Source organism: Myotis yumanensis, unplaced genomic scaffold (assembly GCF_028538775.1).
Source record: "Myotis yumanensis isolate MYYU_CA2020_CCGP unplaced genomic scaffold, mMyoYum1.0.hap1 SCAF_3, whole genome shotgun sequence".
Lineage (NCBI taxonomy): Eukaryota > Metazoa > Chordata > Mammalia > Chiroptera > Vespertilionidae > Myotis > Myotis yumanensis.
Genome location: NW_027223754.1, coordinates 56,401,805 through 56,422,560, shown reverse-complemented (window position 1 = coordinate 56,422,560; position 20,756 = coordinate 56,401,805). Strand labels below are relative to the sequence as shown.

Below are 20,756 nucleotides of genomic sequence, written 5' to 3'. Positions count from 1 at the left end.
AACAAAATTTCCACTTTATATTCAGGAAAAATATCTCATTTGCATCAGTCATGGTTCTATTATTCTGTACTTAGACTACTCTTTTAAAAATTCAAATTCCATTGCAACAAATATAACATATACATTAAAAAATGCTTGCCATAGTTTATTATAACTTCATTCAATTCAAATTAAGGTAAAAATATATTATTTGTATGTAGCAGTTAGTTACAGCAGAGGTTACTCATTGAGAATAATCACACCCACTTAATTTCACAAAATAAAATCACCACCACAAAATAAGCGTATCAACCCATGAGAATCACACAAGCCAGTTCTTATCACTGAAAAAGTTATCACAATACATCTATAATAATAAAAGCGTAGTATGCAAATCGACTGAACAACCAAACACCACAGAACGACCATCTGAATGACCTTCCGGACGACCATGCTACGACACACACTGGCGCCAAGCCAGCCAAGGCAAGTGCAATGCGATTGGTCAGGGGGCCCCGCATCGCCCCACGATCATCCCGCAGAGGAAAGCCCAGGCCACCGGCTGGCAGGGCGATCAATCAGAGGGGAGGTGGGGGGTTGTCAAGATCACCCCAAAGAGGGAGACCCAGGCTACCTGGCCAGCAGCACTGCAGCAGGTGGGCGGGGACTCCTGCGCAGCGATCGATCACCCCACAGAGGGAGGCCCAAGCCACCCAGCCAGCCAGCCAGTGGCCACAAAGGGAGGCCCAGGCCACCTGGCTGGCAGCGCTGCGGGGCCTCCCTCTGGGTGGGGCCTCCCTCTGCAGGGCGATCTATCTGGGGGCCACCCAGTGGTCAATTGCCCCACAGAGCGAGGGCCAGGCCAACAGCCAGTAATGCTGTGGTGAGTGTGCAGAACCAGCCAGCGATCACCCAATACAGGGAGGCCCAGGCCAGCCAAGCAATCACAGCCTGGGTGCAGAAGCTGCCAGCCAGAGCTTCCTATTCGATTGTGGGCACAGGATGCTGTGTTCATGTCCATAGCCCCGGGTAAACATGGGAAATCATGACTCCAAAGCTGAAAATTCCCAGATCCCAGTCCTCATTAATGCTCCCACAGGTATACAAGTAAAAAGCCTCAGATGCAAACATAAAAATGGGAAATTTTATATTAAAATAATCTGAAGATTGACTGAACGTTTGTTAATCTCTCCCAAAACTTTTGGCCTTCTCATACCCCAGGGGGCCCAGCAATTTATGATCTTCCTTAAAGAAGGACAACTGCTATCTCTGCCTAGCTGGCCCCACTATTCTCAGAGTGGTAAGCCCAAGGCAGTGTAAGTTATTAAACACTAGAGGCCCAGTGCGCAAAATTTGTGCACGGTAGGGTCCCTAGGCCTGGTCAGCAATCAGGGCTGATCAGGTTCCCCGCCTCCCCCTTCCTTCGCCACCAGCACACCACCACCGCGCGGTCCCTTGGTGGTCAGCGCACGTCACAGCAAGCGATCGAACTCCCAAGGGGACACTTTGCATATTAGCCTTTTATATAGAGAGAGATTCCTTGAGGGTGAGGATCTCCAGTAAGGCTAGTTAAGGCCAGAGGCCATCAAAAACACCTTGTGGAGTTAAATAAAACCAACAGTGCCTGGTCACCACTGTGAGTGTTGTTAATGCTCTACACCTGAATTCTTCGAGAAGATCTCCTCCTCTTCAGGTGAGAAGTGAGGCAAGGGCCTTGGTCATGTGACATGGGGCTAGGAAGCATGGAGGTCACTCATGCCTCACTTGGATAACCAATTTCTCCCTCTTTTACAAGGAAGAAAATTGTCTCTCTACAAAGAAAATAGGATGTATCACTTCCATCCACAGTGCCCCCAAAAGACCACTTTCAGGATACATACTCGCCAACTAGCAGAAATTTAAATCTGGGTCCCTCAAGGAAAGGCGAGTATAGTTGGCATTATAAAACTGAAGTCTGTACCTTTGAGATGGAAATATCTTATCTCGAAGAACTCTTATCTGCACCATTTTTTAAAATGCAAATTCCTGGGAGGTAAATCTTAAGGAGAGAAAAACCTTAGACATTTCAGCAAATCAATTTAATTTCAACTGTTCCTTTCTAGATCAGTGAGTTTTGCTTTATAATATCTGTCTCAGAAAAGTATGTATCTTAAAAATGTGTGTTTGCCGCCCTAACTGGTTTGGCTCAGTGGATAGAGCGTCGGCCTGCGGACTGAAAGGTCCCAGGTTCGATTCCGGTCAAGGGCATGTACCTTGGTTGCGGGTACATCCCCAGTAGGGGTTGTACAGGAGGCAGCTGGTCAATGTTTCTTTCTCATCGATGTTTCTAACTCTCTATCCCTCTCCCTTCCTCTCTGTAAAAAATCAATAAAATACATATTTTTTTAAAAGTGTGTGTTTGCCAATAAAGGAGCCTATATTTCTAGAAGCTATAAAATGTATTTTCCAATCTAAAGAATGCTAATTGCTTACTTTTTAAATGTCTAATACAGTTAAAGTTGGGTCCTTTTCAATACGTTAAGAGGACAAGAACTTTTTCTTTTGCTTTATATTTTTCCCAACCTAATCCCTCCAGAATTTGGCAATTCTAAATGAATGAGTTAAGGCAATACACTTGTTTGCATGGATCCAATAAGACCAGTTTCTAATTGTGGTTTTATTAACCAAGACTTTGACTGGAATGTCATGTCTGAGAGACATGCCTGGACTCTGGATGTCACCAGAAAGCCTTAAGGATCAAAATTTTACTTTAGAAGCTAATACAAACCCATTAGAGCAGTGGTTCTCAACCTGTGGGTCGCAACCCCTTTGGGGTTGCCTAAGACCATCGGAAAACACATATATAATTACATATTGTTTTTGTGATTAATCACTATGCTTTAATTATGTTCAATTTGTAACAATGAAAATACATCCTGCATATCAGATATTTACATTACGATTCATAACAGTAGCAAAATTACAGTTATGAAGTAGCAACGAAAATAATTTTATGGTTGGGGGTCACCACACATGAGGAACTGTATCAAAGGGTCACAGCATTAGGAAGGTTGAGAACCACACTGCATTAGAGAAATAGCCTGGCACCTTGCTTATTCACGTGGTTCATGGCAGTCCTTCCAGGTAAGGAAGGAAGGTTGCTTTCCTGAGAAGATGGCAAGAAAGGAACCTCAAGATATTTTTGAGGAATTTACCCAAACCTATAGGTATGGCAGGCAAAGCTTGATGGAAACTGTGTGGATTGGCTACTTCACCCTGAGGGGCTGATTAAAGCTCAGTCTGAACATTCCTTATCAAATTTCAGTAAAGCAGATTTAAAAAGCCTGTGTGACCAATTGCTATTCTTGTATTTATGCAAATAATCAAGCCAAATTAAGACTAGACTTAATTCAGTCTCTTTAATAAAAGTGAGGAAAACTTTAGGAGAAAAAAATGTGTTTCAATAGCGGCCAGCATAGCTCAGTGGTTGAGCAGCAACCTATGAACCAGGAGGTCGGGGTTCAATTCTCGGTCAGGGCACATGCCCAGTTATGAGCTAGATCCCCAGTGTGGAGCATGCAGGAGGCAGCCGATCGATGATTCACTCTCATCATCTATGTTTCTATCTCTCTCTCCCTCTCCCTTCCTCTCTGTAATCAATAAAGGTAATTTTTTAAAAAAAAATATGTTTCAATAGAAATCACAATGCCCAGTTGTGGATATTTTGACTCTAGTGCAATTAACTGTCTTCAAAATTTTGTTTACCTATAAATTGAACTGGTTCCAGAACTATTCTAGTTTTCTTCAACCCTCTAAGGCTATGTTCATCTTTTTTCCCCAACCATATTTCCTCTAAGAATTATTGAGAACTAAACTTTTTTCCTAAGGCTGTGTATGTATATGCCACACAGAATTTACCTGAACACCTGATGGCATCACCAGAAACGTTGAAACTGCAGACAAAGAGGATCTATCAGACTGTAACTGCTTATTTCATTCCAGCAAAAGCCTTGCATTTGGAAGTCTTCCCAACTGACAGTCTTATGGACTCAGAAACTGGTTTATGATCTGCTGTGTTCATTAACCTTTGTGGGGATTTTTCCTTTGATTTTCATAGGGTGTAGATTTACCTGACTAGAGGCCCAGTGCATGAAATTCATGTGTGTGTGTGTGTGGGGGGGGGGGGGGGGGGGGGAGGCTGGTCCCTCAGCCTGGCCTGCACCCTCTCCAACTGGGACCGCTGGCTCCTAACTGCTCGCCTGCCTGCTTGATTGCCCCTAACCACTCGCCTGCCTGCCTGATAACCCCTAACTGCCTCTGCCTGCCGGCCTGATAGCCCCCTAACTGGTCCCCTGCTGGCCTGGTTGCCTAACTGCCCCCCTACCAGCCTGGTCACCCCCTAACTGTCCAGAAAGAAGTCGGACATCTGGAAGATGTCCAGTTGACCCAGTCTAATTAGCATATGACCCTTTTATTAGTATAGATTGCTTGTTTATACAGTATAGGCCTTACATTAGAAGCCCATCTGCATCACCCCCTCGAAAATGAGATTCAGCAGTCTAGCTGGATTGAATTGTTGTCAGAACTAAATGGTTGAGTTGGTGAAGTATGGAGCGATCTATAGGCTTCACCTAAAACTGCTTTCCCTTTTCTGCCCAAGTAATTCAGATATAAAGAGCCCAAGGATATTCAGGAGAGAAATCTTAGAATGTTCCCCTCAGCCTAATTTGAATTAAGTACAGTAAACAAGAGGGCTTCAGATAGGTGTGACATACCTTACCCCACAGAAGCCGCCCCTCAATCTAATCTAGGACACTGTAAAGTTAGTCCTCGCTCTATCACTTTATTTTTGCCTCTCACCGGACCTTTAGTTGCTATAATTCTCATTTTTGGACCATGTCTTTTTAACTTTCTTATCAAATTTGTCACCTATACAAGAATGCCAGTTTGTCCAACATCACCATGAATTTGTCATCGCACATGCCACCTCCCTAGGACAGCCTCACCTGACCTGGACTTTGCAAAATCCCTTTTCCCTGTGAGAAGATTCCCCCTTCTCTTTAACTCCTTTATTCCTTTGGCAGATAGGAAGAATTTCTTGGCCTGAGCATAGGAAGGACTATGCCACTTGACAGCAAGAAGCTACAGAAGATGAGACCTTCACTCATTTACCCTTGTAATATTATAAAGCCCAAAGTTCTTTAGGGGAGAAACACATTAGCATAGGTAGTAAGATATTAATAAAGGAAGGGAGCAAAGGGAATCTGATATTGTTAAGCCTAATAAACCAGGGAGCTGAATCTAATAAGCCTGCTTACTTCACTAGAAAGCTACAGCTTCACACACTCCCCAGGGAATCACCAGTCCTTCACCACAAATTACTGGGAGAAAAGAGAGAACAAGAAAGGGGAGGTAAGCACATGTGCAGTATAAGTCAAGATGGTGCAGAGAAAGGTGCTTCTACTCTGAGACATGCACAATAGAAGCCAAGATGGTGACCATAGAGGCCTGCCTGCCTGTCTAGCCTTTGAAAAGGATCAGAATGGATAAGGAACAGAGAACCCCAGATGATCTAGGAAACAAATTGAGGGTTAAAACAAACAAAAACCACTAATCTTCCTTGTCTCCAAAATGCTATCTAATCAATCCTCTGCATACCATAGTATCATTCTTAGAGATCTGATCAAGTTGCTTCCTTGCTTTAATAATCTTCCCCACTGTCCATAACTTACTCCACAAAATGTCCAAATACTTCGGCATGACAATAAAACCTCTTTTAACGTCATAATCCAACAAAAGCTAGCTGGATTTAAAAACCTCTTCCTAACCATAATCCTATCCTATATAATAAAACCCTAACATGCAAATTGACCAAATGGCAGAACGACCGGTAGCTATGACGCGTGCTGACCACTATGGGCAGACGCTCAATGCAGAAGCTGCCCCCTGTGGTCAGTGCACTCCCAGAGGGGGAACACTGCTCAGCCAGAAGCCGGGCTCACAGCTGGCGAGCGCAGTGGAAGTGGTGGGAGCCTCTCCCTCCTCCACCGCAGGAGAGCGATAAGGAGCAAGTGGTCCAGGACTGCGAGAGCCCCAGACTGCAAGACGGATGTCTGACTGCCAGCTTAGGCCCAACCCGTCACTGATAGCAGGGAAGGTGCTGGCCAGTACAGCTGTGAGCCACAATAACCTTTCTGGCAGAGAAGTAGAGGGTAAAAGCTGTGAGTAGGGGTCTGCATGGCCATGAGCACTACAGCTGGAGGGACCAGTTGCTCTCCCTGAAGGAAGACTGCAGTGACAGGGGAAGGGAAAGGGAAGTAGGCAGACAAAGAGAACTGAAGGAAACTGTCTCCCCATTATCTGCCCCAAGAAGCAAGAAGACCATTCACGGATCTCTGGGACCCCTCCACTTGATGATCCCCCTACTGAGTTGTAGGCACATTAGAAGCCCCAAGTGCTAAATACACTCCTCCCCCGGGGTTTGCCACCACCCTTTTTTTTTTAATGTACCCACTCCCAAACTTAGAAGCAAGTCAGCTCCAGTGAGAAAAAACATATTAACTTCTTATAGTGCCACTCTCTAGAAAACAAAAGGAAGGCTCCTAAGCACCAACCTGTTGAACTGTTAGAATCAAACTACACAGGTCGTGCCTAAACAAGAAAAGTGTTCACTAGTTCAAATGCAGCAACAAAGGCGCTTCCCATCAAACACCATAAATCACGGTAATACAGTATTCACATAAAGAAAATATTTTTCCAGCAAGCAAACCCAAAGACATGAAATACTGCAATCTAACTGATAAAAGAAAGCTGTTACAAAAAAATAAAAAGAAAGACATTAGCTGTTTGAAGAAATTCAACTAGCTAAAAGAAAACTCCAAAAGGCAATACAATGATCTCAGGAATAAAAGTAATGCACAGAATAAGTATTTTAACAAAGAGATTGAAATTCTGAGAAACAAACAGAAATTCTGGAGCTGAAGAACTCAATAAATGAATGAGATTTAAAAATACATTAGAATGCATTAGAAATAGGACATATCATATGGAAAAGAGAATTAGTAAGCTGGAGGATAGAAATATAGAAATGATTCAGGTGAAAGAGGAGAGAGAACATTTTTTAAGTGAAGAAACTTTGTGAGAAATATCCCTCCATTAGAAAAGTCAACGTAAGACTAATAGGTATCCCAGAAGGAGAAGGGAGCAGAGAGTATACTTAAAGAAATAATAATGAAAAGAAAATAAAGAAATAATAATTGAGAACTTCCAAACCTGAGGAAGAAATTGGATATACAAGTCCACGAAGGTAAAAGAACACCTTATTATCTCAACACAAAAAGAACTTCTGCAAGACACATCATATTAAAACTGTCAAAAGCCAATGATACAGATGAATTTTAAAGGCAGTCAGGGGGAAAAAAAATAATAACCTACAAAGGCACTGCAACTAAGCTATTAGCAGATTTCTCAGCAGAAAATCTACAGGCCAGGAGAGGGTAGAATAACACACAGTCAGCCACCACAATAATGTTTGGTCAGTGATGAACTACATATACAATGGTGGCCCCATAAGATTGTAACAGAGCTGAAAAATGTCTATTGCCTAGTGACATTGTAGCTATAACATCAAAGGACAAAGGTTGCAAAATTCAGCTCTCCCTCTTGGAAGCATGCCAGCTCCTTCTCCACACCTCCCACCCCCCTTCTTTCTGTTAAATTCCAAGGGCTCCTTCTTTTGCCTCTGTCACTTGTTTCTTGAGCCCATTTCTTCAACAGCTCATTTCTACTTCTGTAACTTTCTAAATAAGCTTCCTATTATCCTATATAATCCTTCCTATATAATAAAAAGCTAATATGCTAATTAGACCAAACAGCCGGATGACCTTCCGGACGAAGCTGAGCCTGCGAGGGGCTACAAGGGTCAGCTGGGGCTGCAAGGGGCTGCGAGGGCCAAGCCCCTTGCACGAATTTCGTGCATCGGCCCTCTAGTTAAAAAAAAAAAAAAGTTTGCAAAATTCAACAAGGCTGTTTTTGAGATGGCAAACAACTTTAACTTGGATGTGAATGAGGATGGCATTAAGGAGCTCCTAGAAGTGGTTCCTGAAGAACTAATGAGGAATTATTGGAAATTGAACAGGAATGCATAAAGAGGCAAGAGAATAGAAAAACTTCAGAAAAACAAAAAGATGAACCCTCAAGAAAATTCAGTGAAGGGTTTAGCATAAGTTTTTCCAGACCTCTACAAGCTCCTTATGGAGCCCCAACAGTGAAAGGTTATCATTAATAGAAAGGAATGTCCATGGCACATTATTTGCTTACAAGCAAATCTATGATGGAAAACAACAACAAAAAGCAAGCAAACCATCACAAACATTTCTGAAAACAGTAACACCTCCTCAACAAGATTCAGGCAGGACCTTCAGGAGGTATTCCAGAAGAAGGCATTGCTATAATAGAGATGACAGCTCCATGATTATTTCCCCTGAAGACCTTTTAGTGGGATAATAAGTAGAGGTGGAAGACAGTGGTACTGATGATCCAAACCATGTGTAGGCCTAGGCCAGGGGTGGGCAACCTTTTTGTGAGTACGTGCCAAAACCAGCAAAATCTCTGACTCAAAATTCTTCTTCGTGCCAACCCTAATTTTTTGAGAACATGTTACGCCTACTTGATATCTCTTAACACATTTCGTACCACTCAGGAGTTTTCTCGTGTTTCGTGCGCCATCTGTTAAGGACCGCTCACGAGTGTTCTCGTTTTTCACGCCCATGGAAAAAGGAGCGAATCTAGATACTTATGTAAATTTTGTTTGGTCCCTCTTCATAGAAGAAAATGTTTTACGCAGTACCATACATTAAAAAAGTACTAGGAACTTTAATTGTTTAATTGTTTTTGTAAATAAAAATGTTATAATTATTGAAAAACAACACCTAAAATGCATTATGATAATTTAAATAACGTGCAGGCGTAACAACAACAACAAAAAATTCCCCCCAAACAGAAGTCCTGGCCTGGATGGCTTCAGAGGTGAATTTTACCAAACATTCAAAGAAGAACACCTATTCAAAACTATTCCAAAAAACCCAAGAGCAGAGAACACTCCCAAGTTCATTTTATGAAGCCAGCATTATCCTGATTCCAATAGCAGATAAAAACACTACAGTCTCTCAAACAAGCAACAGCTAGTATCTGCATACCCCATACCTCTCAATAAGTGGCCCCAGGCCCAGCACTAGCAGCAGCCAGCCTTGGTTCAAAGGTTGGCCTCTCCTGAGTACCTTCAAGCTCAACACAAGTAGCAGCCATGTGCAGATTGCTTGTAGCTCACGCTGGGTAGTCCCAGGCAGGGCACAGGTAAAAGCTGACTTTGCACCACCCTGGAGGCCTCAGAGCCAGTGTACCAAGTGGTCAACTTCAATCACGTTGGATTACAATACTACCACCTCCATGAGTGACACACTCTCGAGGAGGATTCGTTGAGCCCCAAAGCGCCACTGAAGTAAGTGTAAGGAGCCTCTGGGTACCAATTTCAAGGGTACCAAGGAGCTCTATAGGATGGGCTCCTGCTCTTCAGTTATAGCTGCAGCTGATCCTAGCAACCAATTGACTTGGGGGTTAATCCCTCCCAAAGATGCCAGCATAAATCAAGGCTCAACTACAATAGGACAGCACACACAGCTCACACAGGGACACACCGGGAATGCCCAGCTCAGGTGGCTGGGGAGGCTGAGCCATTGGGCCCTACAGGACACCTACTACATACACAAGGCAACTCTACCAAGTCCAAGAGACATAGCAAATCTACCTCATAGAAACAAATACAGGGAAGTAGCCAAAATGCAGAGACAAAGACACATGTCACAAATCAAAGAAAAGGAGAAATCTCCAGAAAAAGAACTAAATGAAATAGATGCAAGAAAACTACCAGATACAGGAGTTCAAAGCAATGGTCATAAGGATACTCAAAGAACTTAATGAGAACTTCCTATAGTGATAACATCAACATAAAAAAGGACCAGTCAGAAATAAAACATATACTAACTGAAATAAATAATTACAGGGGATTAACAGTAGAATAGAGGACATGAAGAACCAAATCAAGAATTTGAAATATAAGGAAGCAAAAAACATCCAATCATAACAGCAGCATAAAAAAAGAATCTAAAAATATGAAGGTAGCCCTAACCGGTTTGGCTCAGTGGAAAGAGTGTCGGCCTGGGGAATGAAGGGTCCCAGGTTCGATTCCGGTCAAGGGCATGAACCTTGGTTGCAGGCACATTCCCACTAGGGGGTGTGCAGGAGGCAGCTGATCTGTTTCTCTCTCATTGATGTTTCTAACTCTCTATCCCTCTCCCTTCTTCTCTGTAAAAAAATCAATAAAATATATTTTTTTTAAAAAATGAAGGTAGTGTAAGGAACTTCTGGGTACCAATTTCAAGGGTACCAACATTTGCATCATGGGAGTGCTGGAAGGAGAAGAGAGGAAGAAATCAAAAACTTATTGGAGCCCTGGCCAGTTTCGCTCAGTGGTTAGAGCAGGGGGTCCTCAAACTTTTTAAACAGGGGGCCAGTTCACTGTCCCTCAGACCATTGGAGGGCCGGACTATAGTTTTAAAAAAAACTATGAACAAATTCCTATGCACACTGCACATATCTTATTTTGAAGTAAAAAAAACAAAACAGGAACAAATAGAATATTTGTATTTGCATGTGGCCCGCGGGCCGTAGTTTGAGGACCCCTGGGTTAGAGTGTCAGCCCACGAACCAAAGGATCGCAGGTTTGATTTTGGTAAAGAGCACATACCTCAGTTGCAGGTTCGATCCCCGGCCCTGGTCAAGGGCACATGTGGGAAGCAACCAATTGATGTGTCTCTCTCACATCAATGTTTCTCTCTCTGTCTCTCCCCCACTCCTTCCACTCTTTCTAAAAATCAATAGATAGGATTAACACACACATATACACACAAAAAGTCATTTTCTACCACCTGGAGATTTTATTTATTGGAAAGGACATCAAAGACTCTCTAACCTTTGGATGGGACCTTATCATGAATGTACATCTATCCCTGTCTCTAACACTCATCTCTGCCTACAATGAATATCAAAAACTCCTCTAAGATGCAAGCCACTAACATTAGAGGTAGACAGCTATCCCAAGATATCAACAAGCATGTATACCTACAGACTGATATTGAACTCTGAAACCATTTTGTTTGACTGCCTTTACCTGTCTGCTAATAACATTAATCATAATAATAGTTATAGTTGTCCTTTGGGCTTTTCTATATACTCCAATTGTTCATGATTACCAAAGATGTAGAAGATAATTTTTAATAGTCTTTTTATGGCTTATGTAAATGTTATACTAGATGCAAAATACAGAAAAATGAGACAGATGGCAAAAATTCAGATCATGTTATTACACAGGACAAAAATATTGCAGGTTGTTTTTCACAACAAAGGCCATAAGACCTGACTGCCTTCCATTTACCTACCCTTCTCTTTTGAGAAAACACAGCCTCAGCTCACATCCCATGCTTAGAATATTGCCCCATCCCCAACAATTCACCATTTCAACAAGATGACATAGGTACTGAGACTTCCTTAGGAATGAGCCTTCCTAGTACACAATCTGACCAAAAGGCTGTGGTCAACAACGCATCCTTTGGATTGATAACCAAATTGGAAAACTGTGGACAAAAAGGGGGTTCTAAATAAAACGGACAAGTTCAGTGATGAAAAGTAAATTCACAGATTTATCTAATCATAAATTCCTAACTGGGCAGGTCATGGTGGGTAGTCACATCTGACCATAGAACTTCATTAGTAAAAAGTTTTTAAGCAAGCCCTGTTCATTATTCTTGTGCACCTAGGTCAGCGGTTCTCAACCTGTGGGTCGAGACCCCTTTGGGGGTCGAACGACCCTTTCACAGGGGTCGCCTAAGACCATTGGAAAACACATATATAATTACATATTGTTTTGTGATTAATCACTATGCTTTAATTATGTTCAATTTGTAACAATGAAATTGGGGGTCACCACAACATGAGGAACCGTATTAAAGGGTCAAGGCATTAGGAAGGTTGAGAACCACTGATCTAGGTTAACACACCTTAATCCTCTTTTCCAGGCTCCTGAAAAACCACCCTCAAGGGAGCACAGAATCTTGACAACCTCACACCTTGCTTTTGCCCACTTTTATGTGATCGTCCTTCCATTCTCTCTCTTATTCCTATTGTATAAAAGAAACTGCAAAACTGTTATCCTCAGAGCATTTCAGATCTTGCTTCCTGGCAATGTCATTGGTTTGACTCGAACTCTTTTAAAACTAAAAATTATCTAGAGGTTTGGATGTTCCTTATGTTAACACTTGAATAATTTGGAAAAATGAAATGAAAATAATTGAATTCAGATAACATTTATTTTCAGAAATACAGTTTGAAGTTCAGATAAGAGAACTAGGTAGATAAGCAGCTAAAATTGGAAATAAGAGCTTAAGGCTTTGAAGAGTGGTCAGTGGTTAAGGAAAACATAAATATGAGAAATAATTGCATAAAGTAGAGGCTTTCTTTGAAAAGCTCTGAAATTCAAAGTAAATGTGTATGAAAGATATGCAACATCCTAAGAAGGAACTCTTTACTTAAACTTTCAAAGACTGTACAATACACACAAAAAAACTTTAAGAACCACCGGCACAAATTATAATAGAAACCATCCATGGACATGAATGTGAATGAGGTAGCAGGAGAAATGGTTGAGGGAAAAAAAGGCATGAAAACAGAACTTACAAAATACAATTAAAAGGCAAGAAAAGAACTAAAGGGACTAGAATGGATTTGAGTAAAAAGAGAACCAAAGTATTAGGGAATCAATAACTCAAAAGTTGAAAAAAAAAAAAAAGGCAGCATCAACATTGCCTAATGTTATAAATACAGGTCAAAGAACATAAAGTTTATATAAAATCTTTATATTTAGTAAACATAAATCATTGGTAACACTGAAGTAAGCAATTCTGGTTGAATATAAGCAGAAAGAAGCTATATTGTAAAGCATTAAGAAATAAATGGTTGGAGGCAAATGAGTGAAAAATTAAAGACTACTATTTCTCAAGATTCACCTCGAAAAAGAAAAGAAAGCGAGGATGCAAGTGACTAGAGGAAAAGTATGATTTACATTTTGTTTTGTTTTTGCTGCTATTGTTGCTGAGTTTTTCTTCCTTAAAGAATGAAAGATTAGATTTTCTATGCCCAAAAGAGTCTGTAGAAAGGAAAAGATCAAAGGAAGGAAACAGGGGTAAAGTTCAGGAGTAAAATGATCACCTTTCAGTTCTTCCTGTAAAACAGGAACAAAAATGTATTTTAATGTGGTGAGAAAGGTACCGTAACAAGTATGGGTGAAGGTGGAAAGATTACAAAAATTCCTAAAAGGTTTATTTCTTAAAACTGTAAAGCACTGATAACCATGACGCCTCAGAACTTGTTCCCTTACAATAGCAGCTATCACTATGAAAACGTTATAATAAAAAAGAGAAAACAGTAATAGGAAAGTACAGTATAGTAGTAATTTAAAAACATGACTCAAACACACACACACACACACACACACACACGCACGCACACACACACAAACATGACTCCCGAGTCTAAAAGCTTTTGTTTAAATCACTGTTTAGTTACAAGCTATAGCTAACTCTGTGACTCTAGGCAAGTTATCTTGACTTTGTGCTTCAGGGCCTGAGTCCCATCACTTGCAAAATGAAGGTAACAATGCTTACCTCATAGAACTGGGTAGTAATAGAAAACATATCAATGAATACAAATGTTAGGTGGTAGTGGCAGTAGCAATGATAGTGATAATAGTAACAGTAACAATAGAAATGTAACCTATTTGTGTTTAATCAACCAGTACTTAAGGAAGAAAGGAGTAGGCTCTAAAAAAATGTGCCTCCTTCAATCCTTTCAACTACAGAAGGAAACAAGTATAATTCTCCCTATTATACTAATAAGGAAATCAGTTAGTAAGTGGCAGAACTAAGATTTGAACACTGGTGTATGTGGACTCAAAACGCATTTTCTTTTCACCACACAACACACTATCTTCAGAGGAGTACTTAGCATTAGCAGCAGGAACACAAATTTAGGCATTCTGTTCTTTACTACTAAACTCACAAAATCTGGGTACATCATTAAATGCCTTTCAATTTTATTTTCTGAAAAATTGAGTTTGATTAGATCTTGAGGTTTCCCTTCAGCTAAAAAAGTTCATGATTTTATAAAAGTGCCGCATTTAGTGATATGTAAACTCACAAAAGTTTTAAAACAGAAAACCTTTTCTGTTTAAAAACAAAAACAGAAAACTTGAAAATAAAAAAAAACAGATTTTTCTTCACATTATCAAAGGAAAGACCAATATCTAATTTTATTTTATTAGCAAGTATAATTAAGCAAATGTTTGAGAGAACAAAACATCAATTTTAAGTATTCCAAGATGTCAATTTTAACACCTACACTTTCAATAATGAAAAATTAACTCAGATTTCTGATATACCTACAGAACTATAATCAAATAAAATACAGCTTTACTGAATTTTATTTCATGCTGAAACTGCAACCAGGCTATTTTTATTTTAAATATCAATCTGAAAACTCTCCTGCCCTAAAACCCGCCACTGGTTTCCTATTATCCTTTAGTGACATCCAAAATCCTTAACATGACTCAACAAAGTCATGTGATCTGGCTCCTCTCTCTGGTGCTATCCAATGCTATTCTTCTCCTTGCTCTTTTTTCAATTTCCTCCAAGACACATTTTCTGTCACTTTAGGGCAACGGTTCTCAACCTGTGGGTCTCGACCCCTTTGGGGGGGGGGGGGGGTCGAATGACCCTTTCACAAGGGTTGCCTAAGACCATCGGAAAACACATATATAATTACATATTGTTTTTGTGATTAATCACTGTGCTTTAATTATGTTCAATTTGTAACAATGAAATTGGTGGTCACCACAACATAAGAAACTGTATTAAAGGGTCGCAGCATTAGGAAGGTGGACAACCACTGCTTTAGGGCCTCATCCAATCTGCTCTCCAAAACCTACAATGCTCTCATACATCTCCATTCCCATCCTTTTGCCCCAGCAAACTGCCTTTCATTCTTGCAGACTGAGATCAAATGTTATCATGCCAGGAAAGCCTTTCCTGACCTCCCAGACATATATTTTGACAACATTCTGGACTTCACAACACTTGTAATTACTTGTTTAACACTTGTCTTCTCTGCTAACTGGTAAACAATATGAAGATGGTCATTTCATGTCTTGTTTCCTACTATTTTCCCAATATCTAACACACTGTTTAGCACAGAGAAGATTAAATAATCAATAAATGTTTCCTGGATGAATACATTCAAAATGTGGGGCAAAGTCCAAAACCATGAGATGCCTTACTAGTACAAAGTACCTAAAAAGTTCTATACAAATTTGAGTTACATCTTACTCTTAGCTCTTCTTCAGATGTTCCTCCCTCAAACAGGTGCTATTTGGCAATTATACAACTTTAAAGTAAAGCAAAAAAATCCCTCCAGATAATGAGCCCATTCTAAAGTTTCACAAAACCAAGGTTAGAAACCACAGGTCTTAAATAATTGGAGCTTTAAAACTCATCATCTAAAAGAATTCACCTGAAATGCAATTAAAGGAACAGAAACTTGGATAGGTTTCACCCATTCTGCAGCATCCCATTAATTTTACCACACCAATGTACATTATAGAAGGACCAATCCCAATTCCTACTACTAATGTAGTGCCTTATTTATCCCAAAAGTAATGCCTGCAGGGCTAGTAATCTGAGTAGGCTACATGATACCTGGAATATGCTTTGTTAAAACTAAAGAAAAATTATAGCCTTGGCTGGTTTGGCTCAATGGACAGAGCGTCAAACTGTGGACTGAAGGGTCCCAGGTTCAATTCCGGCCAAGGGCACATTCCCAGTAGGGGGGCGTGCAGGAGGCAGCCGATCAATTCTCTCATCATTGATATTTCTATCTCTCCCTCTCCTTTTCTCTCTGAAATCAATAAAAATATATTTTTAAAAAGAAAAATTATAAGCATAAACACTAAGCAACTATATATAATTTTAGCTTAGTGGGAAAAAAGAGAAATGGCAGTAAAGTTGATAAGTAATTCAAAAACTGGAGGCTTAAAAAGAAGAATACTATTTTTACTCCTAACATTTTTTAAAGTTTTCTGTTCATCTAAAACAGTGTTAATTATAAACCAGGCAGCATTCAAAGATTTGCTTAACACATATTCATTATTTTCTCCAATTTAGAGATGAAGAAAGAGGCACTGAGTTAAAGCAACTTGCTCAATATTATACAGCTGGTAAGTGCCAGAGGCAGAACTCAAATCCAGCCATTCTAGCTCCCGAGTTCGAGTTCTCCCTCTCAACCACGATACAACACTGATGCTCACTGTCTTTCCAAATCCCTGAAATAGGGCTTCAATCTGTACCATCCCACTCCAGTAAAACTATTTTTTCTAAGGTCACCAATGACATCTACCTTGCCAAATCAAAGGGTCACATATCTACTGCCATCTTTTTCACCCATTCTGCAGCATCCCATTAAGTTCACAACTTGCCTCTTGTCATATATCCCCTTAGTGACATAGATCCCATTTGCTTCCTACCACAGACCAGGGCTCTCTTCTCTTGCATATCTACCCATTTTTCTAGGAAATCTCTCACAGTTCCATGGCTTTAAATATCATCTACGTGACTCCAAATTTCTCTAGTCCTGGCCTAAGCTCTAATCATAGACCAAACTACCTATCGGACATCTCACTTAGATGTAACCAACCATCTTACCCTCTTTCCCTCAACCTTTTTTCTTCCAGCCTTCTCTACCATCACCCATCCAGTTGCTTAGGCTAACTTCTTAGTCATCATCCTTGACTTGACTTTCCCACATCTCCCACATAAAATCCATCAGCAAGTCCTATCAAATCTAACTTATAAAATATATTTAGTTCTGTCTCCATTATCACTTTAATGCAAATTACCTACATCTCTGCCTACAATGCCCTTCACAATGGTCTCCTTGCTTCCATTTTTGCCCCCTTAATCTCTACAAAACAGCCTAAGTTAAAACAAAATCAAATCGGTCTTTGCTTGCTTTAAATCATCTAACGTATTCCATTATAATTTAAATAAAATCCTAGCTCTTGAACATGTCCTCAAAGATGCTACATGACTTGGCCCCTATTTCTACAACTTCATGTCCTTCCATTCTCTCCCCCACCACAAGGTTCCTTGGAGCTGTAACTACCTTCCCTCTCTCCCTAGAACACACTATGATCACTCCTGCTAAGAGCCATTGCACTTGCTGTTCCTGCCACAAGAAACATTCTTTTTCAGACTTTCACACAGATGGTTCCTTCTTCCCCCAAGATGTTGCTCAAATGTCACCTCCTCTGAGGGGCCTTCTAATCAGTCTTTTACATCTATTATTACAACCGTCACTATTCTTATTATTGCCTGAAGTTATCGTATTTGCTTACTATGCCTTGTCAATTTTGGAATTTGAAAGCTCCATCCCCAACGCTTCCCAGAGTACCAAGTAGGTGTTTAATAAATTTATTGAATGAGTGAATTTTCCCCAATGCACTTTAAGTTTATTGTCAATCAACCAATTTTATAAAGCACTTGGCCCGTTATATATATTCTTATGTAGTCAGAGATAAATCCTTAAAACACTCATTTTTTCCAATCCAAAGCGTTTCAGCACTCTGAATCCCCTCCCCCAAACACACAGCCCATCTACAACACCCCACTTAAAACTGCTAAAAATTCCATATGGACGGACTGCATTTCTTCCTCCTTCTACAAGCCAACAACCGTGTAGGTGGCAAAGGGGAATTTTACTGAGCATCTCAGCACCTGTTACATCTTCAACCAGCTGAGAGAGGGGCCGCTGAGCCAGCCGGCACAAGGGAGACGTGGCTTTTCTTGCAGGAATAGCATTTAGGTAAAACCTGAGTGGCTTAGACTAGAACTATCCAAATCTTTAATAAGGACCATTCAGTTCGTTTAAATAAGCATGATAGTCTGTAGGCAGGAGATTATGCTCGGATTCGCTAAAAAAAAAAAAAAAAGAAAGAAAGAAAGAAAAGAAAAGAGAAAGAAGCCGATTTGGGGACCTTCAGGAAACACAAGGTGTGTGTATGTGTGTAGGTTGGGGATCAGTCTGCCTATAACGTGAAGACAAGAACAGGAGACAGCGGTTCAAGGACCAACTCGGCGATACGATGAAGGCCCTCCGGGATATGCAGAACCTGGGGACGAGGACAGAAGCGGAGGAGAAAACACAAGAGCCCCGAGACCTCCGTCCACCGCTTCGGCCTCCACCGCATGCATCTGGGGCAACTGCATTGATCGTGCCCGCCAATCGCCCACCTCCCTCCCTGCAAGGAGACACCCCGGATACTCACATGGGCTCGAGAGTCTTGCTGAGCCAGGACTTCAGTGCCTCGAAGTTTTCAATGATCATTTTAGAAACCATCCACAGCGGCCCCCAGGCCCGTCACTCTCCTCCGCCCGCCCAGGTCGCGGCCGCTACAGCCGCCGCTGCCCCCGCCCCCTCCTCCGCGCGCCGCCCGCGTGGGCCGCGGTGGGAGGCGCCGGTGGCAGGTTCCCGCGAGGCGGATCGGTGAACAGCTCCGCGGGGACCGCCGCAGGCCGCGAGTCCACGGGGTGCCAGGAGCTTCCCCCTCCCCGGACCCCGGCCCGGGCTGAGGCAGCAACGGCTTGCCTGAGCCCTCCCCCTTCCCTCCACCCCAGCCAATCGTTCGGAACCGGGAGCGCGACACGCGCCTAGACCCGGGCTTTCTCTCGGCCGCGGGACCAGTTGCTTGTCGGAACGCAGAAGAGGCAAAATGAAGAAAGCGAAGACGAAAAGCAGCTCAATGGGAACGACTCGGGGGGTCTTCCCGGCTCCCAGCACCCCCAAGAAGATGGCTGCCGGCAACTCTCGCGAGAATTAAGAAAGTCTCGCGATGTCCCGGAGCCTGCTGGGAAGACACGTAGGATTCGCGGAGAGCGAACGGTAGGGAGGGCCGTAGTTCGAGCTTTTGCGGCTTTTGTGCCTTTTTAGACTTCGGCCCTCTTAAGGAATAAAGATTTTATTTTATTTTTTTACGAGGAGGGAAAGATCGATGATTTCAGAAACAGCAGGAGCCCCAGCTCATCTTCTGAAACGGCCGTGGCGCGTCCGCTGGAACTAGCTCGGGGCCGGGAGCGCTCCGCGAGAGCCTCCCCGCCGGTGTGTGCGGGGTTCCCCCTGTGCTGCGCGGGTGTCTCCTCGGGGTACCTGTGCCCTGCACGACCACGTTCTCCGTGTGCTCTGCTGTGGTTTGGGAAGCACAGGCTGGTCTGATCTCACCCACTGAGACCTCCAGAGGATTAGTGTCTTGTCCAAAATTACTCGACTCGTTGGCAGAGCACTGATAACCTAGGGATGCTTCAAAGGAAAGGTGAGACAACCCTGACAGTTCGCAAATAGTTTCCCGCCATCCGAAACGTCTGGGCTTATCCCTAGCTGACGATAAGAGAAGTGTGTGTGCGTCTTTAATTCTTTTCATGGAGAGCGATTCAGTCCCGGATAGGGAAATTACATAGCTTCAGAAGAGAGAGCCTTCACGTCAGCATCCCGAATAAACGTCCCTTCTCCTGAGTTCAAATAAGTTTCATTTCTGCCCGAGTTGTTTTATGCTATTGCATACTACCCTTAATGTGCTGGGTGGGATTCTACAAAAGGTCAAGTGCCCGTAAACAATGAAAACAATCCACAATATAGACACTTGGAGTAAGTAGACCAGGAAAAAGTTAATTACGACAGACCCTAAGTTGTCGTTAAGAATGCTAAGTTTGTAATTTCCTGGAGTGAAGTGTCCTAAAGCAGTAAGTGGAAAAAATTATCAAGTAAGAAAAGCTGGATATTTGTTTTCAAATACAGCATATAGTATAGGATACACATTAAAATCCAGCTACGGAATAACCAGGGTGTTGAGTAAAGCAATTTAGCTAAGTGAAGTAAGCCAAACACCGAAGAACAAACAGTGTAGGACTCCACTTATGTGAGGTGCCACCGAGAGTAGCCAAACTCCTAGAGACAACAAGAAGAGTAGTTGCCAGGGGTGGGGGGTGTGGGGAAGAATCGGGGAGTTGTTTTTTAAGTGGTAAAAAGTTTAGTTTGGGTTAATGAAAAAGATCTGGAGATAGGCTGTGTTGACGGTTCACAACAATGTGAATGTACTTAATGCCGTTGAACTGCACCCTCAAAAATAGTTAAAATGACACATTCTATATGTATATTTTACTGCAATAAAAATAATTTATACATTTAATGTTATTAGGGAAAAAGTAATATCCTATTTGTGTAATAGCCTTGTCATTGGCGGACTCCACCAATGTTTTCAACCACATCACTTCACTGTTCCATAACTCTGGCCATTCATTCCATACGGCCAAAGCTAATCATTCTGTCAAATACTGTATACTCCAAGTAAACAGGTATGCTTATCCTCCGCTTTTCCAAATATTTATTCACATCATTTCCACAGGGAATGTTTTTACTTACTTCTTTCTCTGGTAGCTCAAACCTTACACATACTTCTCTCTTAATACCACTACTAGTGTTCGTTTGAAATCTCTTATTTTCTCTAAACAGCAGCAACAGCCTTTTAATCTCTCTGCCTCTTAGGTTGCACCCATATCAGTTCATATTCAATTACCTTCATTATCATT

The 20,756-nt window shown here is 41.7% G+C and overlaps 1 protein-coding gene across 16 annotated transcripts in view; it reads right to left on the bottom strand.

The window, feature by feature from the left end:
• Positions 1-18,592, bottom strand: part of RBM26 (RNA binding motif protein 26) — a 91,893-nt gene extending 73,301 nt beyond the window's left edge. For 6 of the 16 annotated variants that reach the window (XM_070408872.1, XM_070408873.1, XM_070408874.1 and 3 more), the window contains exon 1: positions 18,443-18,588. In XM_070408872.1, the coding sequence (XP_070264973.1) occupies positions 18,443-18,513 (71 nt within the window). In that variant the 5' untranslated portion in view covers positions 18,514-18,588. Of the gene's footprint in view, positions 1-18,442 lie in introns of all 16 variants that reach the window. The other 10 variants (XM_070408884.1, XM_070408879.1, XM_070408881.1 and 7 more) reach the window with 5 other exon arrangements.
• Between the last annotated feature and the right edge of the window lie 2,164 nt (positions 18,593-20,756).